The sequence below is a fragment of the Cinclus cinclus genome, chromosome 23 (assembly GCF_963662255.1).
Source record: "Cinclus cinclus chromosome 23, bCinCin1.1, whole genome shotgun sequence".
NCBI classification, from domain to species: domain Eukaryota; kingdom Metazoa; phylum Chordata; class Aves; order Passeriformes; family Cinclidae; genus Cinclus; species Cinclus cinclus.
This window is the reverse complement of record NC_085068.1, coordinates 5,547,735-5,560,175: the sequence shown is the minus strand read 5'-3', so window position 1 is coordinate 5,560,175 and position 12,441 is coordinate 5,547,735. Positions and strand designations below refer to the sequence as shown.

Here is a 12,441-nt window from a genome sequence, read left to right as displayed (position 1 = left end):
GAGGGGAGCTCCAGGCCAGAGTAGGGCAACTCCATCCCACTCATCCCAGTCTGACCAGTGTGCTCCCTCCCCAAACAGGAGCCAGCTGCAGACACCTTCCTCCTACGGCCCTGTCCTTTCCCCCATGAATAAAGTCCATGGTGGAGGAATCAACAAGCTGCCCTCTGTGAACCAGCTGGTGGGGCAGCCTGCCCAGCACAGCTCCAGTTCTGCACCCAGCCTGGGCCCCATGGGTATGTCCTCTGTCACCTCCTCAGGGCTCTTCCTGCCCAGGAGTGGGGGTTATCAGCTCTGGGTGGTGTCTAATGGCTGCATTTCTTGCCACTGCCCAGGACCTGGAATGCTGAACAGCCACCCCATGCAGCCCAATGGAGAGATGAATGGGGGCCACTCATCCCAGTCCATGGTTCCTGGGTCACACTGCACCCCCCCACCACCCTACAACCCCGACCCCAGCCTCGTCAGGTAGGGAAGGCACCCAGTGTCCTGTCTGTCTTGTCCTCTGTTCCTTGCTGTGTCCCTCGCTCTAACCTTCCCATCTGTCTGGCAACTGGTCAACTGGCCACTGGCCCCAACTGAGAAATCACTGCTGTTCCTCTCACCTCAGCAACCAAAGCCCAGCTACCAATCAGTCAGAAACCCCCACTGCCCTCATACACCTCCCTGAGAATCCATCCCTGATCAATTAGAAATTAAGTACATGCAAAAGAAGGTCTTTGTCCTACATGTCTAATGGCATGTAGTTTTATGAGCTTCCCCCTTCCCCTTCCAGCAACACCTGGAAATGGCTCCATGTGGCTTATTTCAATCAGAAATTCATTAACAGCTCTGCAGGTTTTTAGTGTTTTGGCCTTTATAAAGACCACTGATGTTTTGGAACACCTTGGGCCAATATTCACACAGGGCAGAGCCCGGGGCATGATCTGATTCCCCTCCCCAGTAGTTTGAGCTCCCTCACATTATACGAGTTCCTGAGCCAAAATCTCAGACAAACAAGAGGAAAACATCTGTAGTTTTAGGAATGAACATAACCCCACACTTTGCTTTGACCTTAGTGGCAGTGGAGGTCCCACCCATGGAGCTCTCCACATCCCCCACCTGACATGGTCTGTCCCACGGACATGGGACACAGCTGTTGTTCATGAGAACTTAATGCCACTTTATTTTCCAAACTTTCTCTGCAGTTTTTTAACAGGATTGGGGTGTCCAAACTGCATCGACTATTTCACCTCACAAGGGTTACAGAATATTTACCACCTGCAGAACCTATCCATAGAGGTAAATGCTTTGGGGAGTTCTGTTCTTACCACTTGTTTCCAGCAGCTGTTGGTCTGAAAAGCAAAACCAAAACTGTTTTGAAGGAAGGGAAACCTGTGTCCCAACCCCTCACACAGAACATGTGTTCCCAGGTTTGATGTCTGTCATTCCTGCCCCCTTGATGGTCCTTTGGAGGTAGCTATTGCTCAGGCCTTGGTAAAAATCACAACCAGTACCAAAAAATTACAACCAGTCTCAACTGCTACCTCCAGACTCTCAGAAACAATAATGATCAAAATCCCTGGGCCAGAGCTCAGGAAGATTTTCCATCTAACACAGAGAACACAGCTGAGATGCTCAGTGGAACACCCCAAATCCCACAGAGCCAGCAGGGATACCTTACTGCACTTCAGGGAGGTTTAATCTGGTCTCCCCTCTTCCCCTGCTAATCTTTAAGATTAAAAAGCCTGAAACAAGGGAGTTGAGCCCAGGGCATTTCTATTAAGGGATGTCTGGAACGAAATAGCCCAGGTCAGGCAAAAGCAGTCAGAAAAAGCATGAAGGGGATGCTGGAAATACCTGTGTGTGCCCAGAGCATCAGCCTTTGCTGCTGCCACACTGTGGTGCTGGTACCAGGGGCAGCACCAGAGCCAGAGCTTCCCCATCCCATCAGAGGAACAAGGAAAAGGAAAAAAAAAAGGTAATCCTGAAGCCTTTGAGGCGTGGCAAGCCCTGTAAATCCTGGAGTTGGTGTTTTGGCTGAGACAGAGCTCCTGCCAACCCTGTTTTGACCCCATTTTGCCCCAGGCAGGTGTAGCAGTGTCTCTGCCTAGCAGCTACAACATCGCACAGGAGAGATGATGATTTGTCGCTGGTGGCTGGGGCCAGTTGTGTAACCTGAGCCTGGCTTTGGACCATTTGCTGAACTAACTCCATGACTGTCTGTCAGCTGTTTAAGGAAACGTTTAGGAATGGCCAAAACTTGTGTCAGGGCAGAGCTGTGTGTCTGACTCGGCATTTGTAGCTACTAATTGCATACTCGCTGTCTGCTCCAGTTAACGCTCCTGTGAGTCTTTGTGTTGGCATTAACATGGATCCCTGGCAGCTGTGCTGGTGTGTGTCCTGGCACATGTCCCCAGTCTGAGGCCACCCACCTCTCCTGGTGGCACCCACCTCAGTGCTCGGGGCTGCTCCTGCTCCAGCCTCCTGAGCCAGGACCAGAGCAGAGGCCTTCCCAAGTGCACAGGCACAAGGACGCTCCACACGCCGCTCTGCAACCTGTGTTCGAGGGGAATGATCCCTTCCTTCCCTCCCATTTCCACATCAGTCTGATGTGAACCCCTCTCAAAACAACAACTAAAAGCCTCCAACCTGCAAACTTGCGGTTGAGTAAGTGTGTTACAAACAAGAAACAACCCAGGGGATGATGCAGCCATGGCCATGGAGGGAGGTCCAGCCTTGCTCTGTTGCGCATCGTGCCCACGTGTGCCCCCAAAAGCGTGGCCCGGGGGCGCAGGACTCTCCTGCCGGTGCAGTCACATCTCTGTGGTGTTGTCCTTGCAGGATCTCGGAGCACTGAAGATCCCGGAGCAGTACCGGATGATCATCTGGAGGGGTCTGCAGGATCTCAAGCAGAGCCACGACTACGGGGCCCAGCAGCTGATCCGCTCCAGCAGCAATGCCTCCACCATCTCCATCGGCAGCTCGGGTGAGCTGCAGAGGCAGCGGGTGATGGAGGCCGTGCACTTCCGAGTGCGCCACACCATCACCATCCCCAACCGCGGCACCGCCGACGACTGGGCTGACTTCGGCTTCGACCTCCCGGACTGCAAATCCCGCAAACAGTCCATAAAGGAGGAGTTCACGGAGGGAGAGATCAACTGAGGGGCTCCAGAGGTGGCAGCGAGACACCGGCGGGGTGACAAACCGCCCCCCCCTTGAAATGTATTTGCAGCCTTGGGCACCTGGAGAAGTTTGATTTTGTTATCCAGGGGAACTGCAGGCCCTGAGCCAGGGAGGAGATGCCTGCCCGGGGGAAGAAACTGGAGGTGAGGAGGAGGAAGGAAAGGAGGAGGGCAGCCGAGCCAGCTCAGCAGCTGGGGCAGGATTTCTGTCTGCCCGTGGCACAGGAGGCACGGTCTGGTTGGTGTTTTCCTGGAGCATCCCTGCATCCAGCAGTATAAGGACAGCACGTTCTTCTCATCCCTGCTCACTGTTCGTGTTCTCTGTGGTGTCCCAAACTGAGAGGGCTTTGTCAATGACCTGAGGACTCAGCTCTGACCTGTGCAGGCAGTGCCAGGGACTGGTGTGAAGCCACATCCTGCTTTTCCATGGACTGCCAAACACCCCTCCCCTCAGCTCTCTGTAGAGCCAGACCCTGTTCGTCCATTACCAATGTGTTCTTGTACTTAAAGGTTGGTGTATATAAATAGAATGTACATACAGTAAACTCATTGTGCTGTAAGGAGAGAGATTTATTTTCATGTAAGCTATAAAAATTGATACTGACTCCTGAGACACTGCAGTGTCAAGTAAATTAATTTCATGTTGTAGCATGTAAACATGCAGAGAACCCTTTCTCCAGCCTTATCTGTTCAAAACTCAGTTTTTTTCCTCCTCTGAATCTCTTGCATGTAGTTGTGGAGGAGGGGGAAAGCCAGTGATTGTACTGGGAAGTCAGAGGTCTGGATAATCCATCCCTGCTCCCTTAGGAGTCAGACCTGACAAGTTGGAATGCCATGGTGTAAATTCCATCTTTTTGGAGCACAGCATGGACTGGCTTCCCAATTCTCTTCTGTTCCTCATCATTTTTCCCATCTGTAATTTCTCTATTGATTCAGAAAGGGAAAAAAACCTTCACAAAAAGCAAGGACACAAATAGGCGTGTTCCCTCCCTGAATGTTTATTCCCTACACATTTGGGAAGGCATAGTCCCACAACAGGTCTTGGAAGGGCACTAGAAGTCACAGGAGCTGTCAGTGTGGGAGGAAGGGTGGGCAGGGAGCTGCTGCATCTGCCTCAGTTTTGGGTCACTCAAGATTTTGGGCAGCCTGAGGGAACCTGCACAGAGATGATGCCACCCAGCACATTCCCACTGCTGCATTCTCCTTGTGGAAGCCTGCAAAGGCAGCCCTGCACCTGGTTCCCATCTCCCCCATGCTGAGGAAGGGGCTGGATACCCTTCCCAAAGCCCTGGACCCTTGTTTAGATAAGAGCAGAAGAAGAGCTCAAGTCCCACCAGGGCTCAGCTGAGATGTGCGAGTTCTCCAGGCAGGCAGTGGCTGTTCCCTCTCCAACGGGGACAGGAGTGTGGCCACTGGACATGCTGCACCCACAGCCCTGGGCCAGGGACCCTCCTCCAAAGCCTTGTCTGGGTGTCCCACAGCAGCTCCTTCAGCACACACAGGTGGCCTGTCCCTCCTCTCCCTCTGGTGAGCTGCAGGTGCAGTCACCATCCCTGAGGCCATCTCACCCTACAGGGATTGGGAGCTCCTCTGGCGTGGCTGACAGTGAATCTGTGTCCCCATGAAACAGCTCAGAACAGCACTTTAATGCTTTAAGGCTTTTGCAACAACCACTCACATTTCCAGCGTTCCCGGGGCTGCTCCCAGCAGTATTAATGGATCACTCCGTGGTAGGAATTGTATTTTTTGTAATGTTATCTTTGCAAAATGTGTTATTTTTATAGCTGTGGTTTCTCTTTTGTTTTGGTTTGGGTTGTTTGTTTGTTTGGTAACACAATAAAAGCACACGTGGGAATTGCTGCATCTGGAAATTGAAATTGGACAGAAAGTGCCCTCCTAAACCAGAGTAAACCTTCACCTGTAGGACTTCAAAGGGCCTGAAGCAATTGAAACAAAAAAGAAACCCACCATTGAGTATTAAACTGCTACAACAAGTACAGAGATCCAGAAACAGCTCCTGGATACACAAAACTTTTTTTTTTTCTCAATAAATGGCTAAAAAATAGTGAATGAAATGGAGGACAAGCATTAAGACACAGTTCTTCTGAGCATGAAAAATTACACCGTTAAAAACAATTTCCCAGACAGAACACAAATGCCACCACTACTTCTAGCTTCAGTAGTATATATTCCATAGGTAGGAACTGGAAATTGATTGAACTAAAGGTTCTTGCAAGAAGTTTATAAACTAATGCCTTGAAATGGAAGAAGTCAAGAATGTTGTTGTAATTCAATAAAAATACAAGATAAAACAGGTTTCAAAAGATCTTGAAGACTGGCATGTGACAGCCAGAAAGGAACAGTCAGAACCACACACCTGCAGAGAGCTCCACACATGACAAAGGTCCAAAGCTCCTGCAAGACACACTGACTGGCCTGTGCCTCTGCCTTCTGCTGGGGTCTGTGTCCCAAACGGGATCACAGAATCCCAGACTGGTTTGTTTGTAAGGAATCTTAAAGCTCATCCCATCTCATCCCCTGCCATGGGCAGGAAAACATTCCAATATCCCAAGCCCTGTCCAACCTGGCCTTGAACACTTCCAGGGATAGGGCAGCCACAGCTTCTCTGGGATATCCATTCTAGTCCCTCACCACCCACAAAGGGAAGAGTTTCTTCCATATATTCAATCTTAACATACTCACAGACCAGATGCTCCTGTGGTTTTTTGAGCATTACATCACCTCACTTGTGGCACTGCTGAGAAGGCACCCCCTTGTGACTTCTCCTCCAGGCAGGCAGTGGCTGTTCCCTCTCCAAGGGGAGACTTCTCCTTCATCCCAGCTACTGCTGGTCCTACACCACCCTGCCTGGCCTGAAGAGCATCACTCCTTTCCCAGGAAAACAGTGCTCCGTGGTCAGCAGCACTCTCCAGGAGGAAAAGCCTCCTGGATTAAACCACACAGAATTTCTTGCAGGCTCTGGCTGACGTGGTAGGAACCCTGCACTGCCCCAAGTGCTCCTGGTTCAGAAGTGCCTCTGTCTGCTTGGCATTCCCAGTGGGAACACCAAAACTGCCATCCAGGCTTCTGTTGAGGCCACTGGCTGGGAAGTCCTCCCCATGTCCCAGATGAGTGGTTGTCACACAAGCTCAGTCTTGGCTCCAGCCGGATCCGTGGCACTGCTGTGCAAATCTACAGCAGATCCATTCCTCCAGGACTGCTCAGCTGCTGCAGCGACCTGGATTGTCCAGAGGAACTGCTCCTTGGTGACCACGGGAAGCTCCTGGCCTGTAGGACATGAACAAAGCACTGGATGGAACCCGTGGTCCCCCGTGAGCACAGATCCCACCACAGCAGCTCCTGGTGCTGGGGCTGCAGGATGTAAAACATTTCAGCCCCCTCCTCCTGCCCTGTCAGTGCAGCCACAACAACTGAAATACTGTTGAACAAAAATCACTTGGACTAGATGATCTTCAAAGTCCCTTCCTACCCAACCCACTCCATGATCCTGATTTTTATCCCTTCTGGGCAGCCAAGGGTCTCCTGGCTGTCACAAACAGCTGCTTTCATCACAAAGGACAGTAAGGTCCAAAGTAATTTCCCCTCCCAACTCACATTTCTTCCCAGCAGTGCTTCAGATCATCAACCCCCACCCATCCCCATGACCTGACACAGCAGATTCCCCAACAAAGGCAATCCAAAGCAACACCAGCCATCAATTTAAGCCTTGCCCCACCTGTCAGGGTTCTCAGGAAGTGCCGGAGGAGCTCTCTGTATGCATCTCTGTAGCGTTCAGCTTGGGTCTGGGGACAGATGGACACAGAAGTCCCGTGCTCTGTGATGCCCAGGGGGTTCTGGTTATCCACCCTTAATGTCCCTTGAGACCCATGAACCTGAGGGAAGGAGCAAAACAGGGAAGAAAGAACATTTTTCAGTTATCATATTTACAATCTCACACACCTGGCCAGGTTATAGAAGCCCTGGTTTGTAAAACCAAGACAAAAGTAGGTTCTGAAATGAGGAGTCACACCTGCCCCAGCCCTGGTGTGGCTCAGACACAACAGAGATGCCATGCATGTGCTGTAGTACAGTGGCTTCCACTTGTGTGATACCTCACCTGAGCAAAGCCCCTTTTCTAGGTGTTTAACAGAAATTCCTCCCCAAGACCAGCCCCATGGCTATAATTATTCATGACTATAGGAATATACACTTTTCTTCCCCTTTCATATGCTGGACTACTGCTACACAGCTGAGACCACCCTGGAAAGGACAAAGGAAATCTGCACAGTTTCAGCCTCAGGAGAACTGACACCAGTTACTGCTCTAGTATGATTGATGCAGCTCATAACACCACAGAATGCATGGACAGAGGGAAAATTTGGGCGAGAGAAGAGAAAGTGGATTGTAGACTGAAAAAGGACAAGAAACCATTGCTGCTGAGGCAATAGCCCAACAAATGGATGTGGCACTCGGAGCTCTGCTCTGGGTGACAAGGTCGGGATTGGTCACAGGTTGGATTCAACGATCCTGGAGGTCTTTGCCAACCTCAGTGATTCTGTGATTCTGTCACAGAGGGGTTTTGGGAAATGTGATGCAGGCATGCTCAGAGAGGAAAAACTGTGCTGGGCAGGGGAGTGAAAACAGACTCGACTGAGCAGCAGGACCCCACCTCCAGCCGCTGGTCACAGCTCCTGGTGCAGTGCTGGCTGACATCCAGAGTGACAATGGCCCCACCAGGGAACTTCATGCTGATGGCGACCGTGTCCACGTCCCCCAGGAAGCCCATGTCTGGGGACAAAACAGGCCTGGCTCACCCAGGAACAGCAAACCAGCATGTTCTACAGCTACAAACTGCTCTTCTTCCTTCGGGAGGCGACACTGGCTTCGTGGCACCTTCCCACAGGATGCACTGATGACAGCACTCTAGCTGCTTGACCACCATTCCTGATGGAACACAGGCAGTTCTGCAGGAGCACACAGCCCCAGGCCCAACTTCACCTTCCCAGCTCCCTAACGAGGGCACCCACCTGTGCTTCCAGGATTAGGCAACTTCCAGCATGTTGCTGGAGCAAGGCAGAGGGTACAGAACTCTCATGAAGGGCACTTGTTTGCTGCCTTTCAATGCTGCACCATGGAACAGATTGTTGCATCCTGCCCCTCCTCACCCCAGCCAGCCAAGCTTGGAAGCTGCTGCAATTACCTTAATTAAAACTCTGCATTTCCATTTCAAAAATGGCAGCTTCAACCTTTTATGGTTCATTTAAATGAGTGTGGTAACCCAGAACGTGCATGTCAGCCCAACATGACCCAGAGCAAATGCAGAGCTTTGTGCTGGGATCCACAGAGAAGGGCCAGAGAAAGCAGAGAATTAATATTTCATTGACATTCTTGTGGGCTCAAACCTTTGCTCAGTATTTTCTGTACTCTGGTTCCAAACCTGAACTACAGGTGAACTACAGAGTAATGTTCAATGATAACTCCACTGCAACTGCTTCACATCAGCAGGAGATCCACCAGGTTCAGAGAACTTCACCAAATACTCTCGAGGAACCTGCCCTTTGTTTCACCAGCCTGTTTATTCAACTGCTCCATGATGGAACAAATGTCAGGGCTATCATCCTCTCGTTCCTTCTTTCTCCCCAGTTTTAACACTGAAGTCCTGAGGCACTCAATAAAGCATCAAAGACTCATTCTTACCTGCACAGAAGGCATGGCCCAGGGAAAATATTGTATCTGGCACACTCTCTCCCAACAACAAAGTGATAATATCTATGTCATGCACAGCAGCATTGTAAAAAATTCCACCTGGAAGAACCAAAATTGTGTGTTAAGGTCTCCATACTGAAACCCACAGCCAATGTACATTTCTGAACTGCACAGAGACAGTATAAAAAGCCCCCACAGTGAAGAAACTAGTACTAAATGGACAAAAAAAATGCGCAGAAATTAAGTTTGGTAAAGAAAACAGTCCTCAAAAAACGCTCCTCCCCATGGATCTCAAGGCTATACAAACTCAGGGGAATTCCCACAGAACACAGAGACATTTCCAGGCCAGGTACGACACATATTGGATCAACCTGGTTTGGTTAAGGTGTCTCTGCCCATGGCAGGGGCGGAACATATGAGCTTAAACCACCCAAACCACTCCATGACTCTGAGTCAAGCCCAGACTCTTCAGCAGGAGCCTGCTGGGTACCTGAGGCTTTCAGCAGGCTCAGAGAGGCTGCTGGATAGAGGCTGCTGATGGTTGATATCCGATGGATCCTGCCCAGGGCCTGGCTGTCCCGCACCTTCTTGTACAAGAACTGCAGGGCTGGGTCAAAGCGCCTTCCAAGGGAAACAAGGAATGAGGTGAAACCAAGCTGATTTGAGGACAAAGCCAGGAAAGCCTGTGGAATCAGTGCTGCTTCCAGATGTGATTTTATAAAGAATAAATCACAGGAAAACCACTGGTCTTACTTGTAGAACCCACACACGAGTGGCCTCCCAGACCGGTCGGCCTCATCAAAACAGGTCTCTGCTGTCTGTCTGTCCAAGCTGGGCAGCCCCTCACAGAACACACCTTTACCTGTGCAAAACAGGACACACACGAGGCTCAGGGGAGACACACTGCACCAAACACCTTGGATCTTGCAGTAATGTACACAACTCTCTACATTTCTGGTTTTGATGGCATTTACCCCCTTCTGCCTGCCTGCTGTGGTTTCAGCTGCCCCAGACACCCCAGAAGTGGGACTGTTTTGGTGACAGCTTTTCTGTGAGTCCTGATGGGATTTTAGGATGAGACACTGCCCAGTCATATTGGGACCAGCACAGCACAACCCCCACCGGTGTCCAACTATTAACACCAGCAGTGATCTCAGTCACTTTAATTACACAATTAGAGAGTCTGCACAGCTGCAGGGCTGCTGCTGAAACACAAGCACACTCACAAGTGCACACCAACAGGCACAGGGAAAAACTGAATGTGCAGCTGCTCCTCTTACCTGCACGTAAGGCACCTCTTACCATCTCTGGGGCTTCAGCAGGTGGGGAACAAATAATGGCTCCAGAGACTCTGTAGGAATCAAGAGAGATCTTCAGTGAGGACGAGGTTTTCACTAGATCAAACAATACTCAAAAGTTCTATTTGGTTACAGTTAAAAAAACTAAAACCCCATTACTCTGGAAGAGCCAGCTAGGTTATAGAAGGAGCTCGATGCCTGCTTCAAGCAAGAAATATAGAGTGACACACACAGGTTAAAATCACAAGTGGCATAAAGGAATTGCACTGCTTTTCCTGCATCTTCTAGGAGAAAGTCTTTTAAAGGTTTCCTTTACAGAGGATTTAAATCCTGTCAGTTAACATACACGGACAAATCCAAAGTATTTATGCGTTAGAGCTGCTGATTGATACATCTTAGCATCCTGTGATTCTTTAGTTTCTAGTATCAAATCAGTCTTTCCTAAAAGCTCTGCCTTCTGCTCCAGCAGTACTTTAGATCTGACAGTAACAGCACTTTTGGGATGTTACAGTTGTTCAGTTCAACTGTAAAGCAAAACACCCCAGTCCTCCCTATTCACACCAACCCTCGCTCATCTCAGAGCTCCAAGAGCCACCATACTCAGCCAACTGCTCTGAGACAGGAAAACTGGCAAGCAGCAGGGTGTCCTTTATCATTGTTCTGTGGGAATGGAGAAAAACATTATTTTTTAAATATTTCTTAACAAAACTGCCTGTTATTAAATACCTCCAAGTATCCATTAATCTGGATATGTAAGCCCGGTTAAGTTTCTCAGAGACTCCTGAACGACCCGTGGGTAGGTGACAAAAAGGCCCCTCACTCCTACATGTATGGCCAGAGGCACTGTCTGGGGCTGCTACAGAGTTTGCCAGAGGGGAAGGCAAGGCTTGTACGGATCCCCCTGCCCTGATCAGAGGCACACACAGGAGCTGGTGGCTGTCAGTACCGTGGATCGCTGAGTGCAATGGCAGCATCCTGCTGCTGCAGCACCTTGGTGCCAGCCGGGACCTCGCTGCCAAAGGCACGCTCCAGCTCCTCTGGCTGATCCTCCACCACGTACAGCAGGCAGCAACCCGTTTCCTCCCGCAGGCTTTGCAACAAGGCTTTGCTCACAAGCCCTGTGCCGAAGAGCACGAGGCTGACGCTGCTGCCACGGTGAGATGAGGAGGGTGTCGGGCTGCTGGAGGCATCAGGTGCAGGCCCACTTTGGCCAAGAGGTGCAATCCCGGTGGCCAGCGGTGAGGGCTGGCTAGTGGAGGGCGTTGGGTCATCCCTGTGAGCAGCGGGGATGGGGTGGTGGGGAAGCAGCAGCTTGTGGTAGGATAGTGGAGAGGGGACCATGCTGTAGCCGGTGCTGGATCCAGTGGTGATGAGGAAGGAGGGATGGGAGAGCAGGGAAGGCACGTCGAGTGGCAGGGGCAGGCTCAGGCTGGAGTCAGGACCTGCAGAGCTGAGGAGACAAAGATCAGAGGATCACAAGGATCACCAAATCCAACTCTTGAGAAGAACACCCTGCCTAATAGCACCCCAAGAATGCTACCATTATGTCTGAGGATGTTGCCCAAATGCTTCCTGAGTGGGGTCAGGTGAGACAGATAATTAAAGAATCATTAAGGTTGGACAAGACCTCCAAGATCATCAAGGGCAAACCTTTGACTGAACACCTCCTCGTCAGCTAAACCACAACATTAAATGCCACCCATAGCTCCCTCAGCCACTCCTCATAGGACTGACTCCCCAGACCCTTCCCCGACTCCATGCCCCTCTCCTGACACGCTCAATGCCTCTTTTGTACTGAGGGACAGAACTGGACACGGCACTCGAGGGGCCTCAGCAGTGCCCAGCACAGGGGGCCGGGTGAGGCAGGGAAGGGCCGGGTGAGGCAGGGAAGGGCCGGGTGAGGCAGGGAAGGGCCGGGTGAGGCAGGGAAGGGCCGGGTGAGGCCGAGCAGCGCTGGGTGAAGCAGGGAAGGGCCGGGTGAGCCCGAGCAGCGCTGGGCCCCTCACCGGAGCCCCGGGGAGCGCAGCCCCAGCTGCCGGAGCAGGCGGCGGTTGCGGCAGTGGCGGCCCGAGCTGAGGTGCTCCAAGATGCGGTCTCGGCGCACCCTCAGGGGCAGCTGGCACGGGATGCAGAACAGCGTCTCCACGGAGCCCGCCGGGCTCGGCCCCGCCGGCTCCCGCCGCACCGACAGCTCCGAGAACTCGGCCGCGTAGTCGTGCAGCGTCTTCCTCCTCCGCCCCATGGCCCGGCCCCGCTGACTCGGAAGCGGAAGGCCC

General features: G+C 51.5%; 2 protein-coding genes across 9 annotated transcripts in view; one reads left to right on the top strand and one right to left on the bottom strand.

The window, feature by feature from the left end:
• The window catches only part of TP73 (tumor protein p73), a 31,480-nt gene extending 28,339 nt beyond the window's left edge, over positions 1-3,141 (top strand). For 4 of the 8 annotated variants that reach the window (XM_062507453.1, XM_062507458.1, XM_062507454.1 and 1 more), the window contains 4 exons: positions 79-233; positions 333-465; positions 1,185-1,278; positions 2,821-3,141. In XM_062507453.1, the coding sequence (XP_062363437.1) occupies positions 79-233; positions 333-465; positions 1,185-1,278; positions 2,821-3,141 (703 nt within the window). The remainder of the gene's footprint in view (positions 1-78; positions 234-332; positions 466-1,184; positions 1,279-2,820) is intronic. The other 4 variants (XM_062507460.1, XM_062507457.1, XM_062507459.1 and 1 more) reach the window with 2 other exon arrangements.
• A 2,035-nt stretch (positions 3,142-5,176) lies between these two features.
• On the bottom strand, positions 5,177-12,407 carry LOC134052779 (myo-inositol 2-dehydrogenase-like). Its single transcript, XM_062507414.1, has 9 exons — positions 12,172-12,407; positions 11,112-11,615; positions 10,148-10,218; positions 9,621-9,729; positions 9,358-9,488; positions 8,859-8,966; positions 7,831-7,949; positions 6,898-7,054; positions 5,177-6,449 (listed from the first exon to the last, which is right to left on the bottom strand). Exons 1-9 carry the CDS (start codon positions 12,405-12,407, stop codon positions 6,301-6,303), a joined length of 1,584 nt encoding a protein of 527 aa, XP_062363398.1. The 3' UTR covers positions 5,177-6,300.
• Positions 12,408-12,441: the final 34 nt, after the last annotated feature.

Excerpts from the sequence above, each read along its gene's own strand:
- LOC134052779 (XM_062507414.1), bottom strand. The coding sequence starts at position 12,407 with ATGGGGCGGAGGAGGAAGACGCTGCACGACTACGCGGCCGAGTTCTCG. Across the intron at positions 11,616-12,171 it reads CTGCGCTCCCCGGGGCTCCG|CTCTGCAGGTCCTGACTCCA; the intron begins GTGAGGGGCCCA and ends TTGTCTCCTCAG. Across the intron at positions 7,055-7,830 it reads GCTGTGACCAGCGGCTGGAG|GTTCATGGGTCTCAAGGGAC; the intron begins GTGGGGTCCTGC and ends TCCTTCCCTCAG.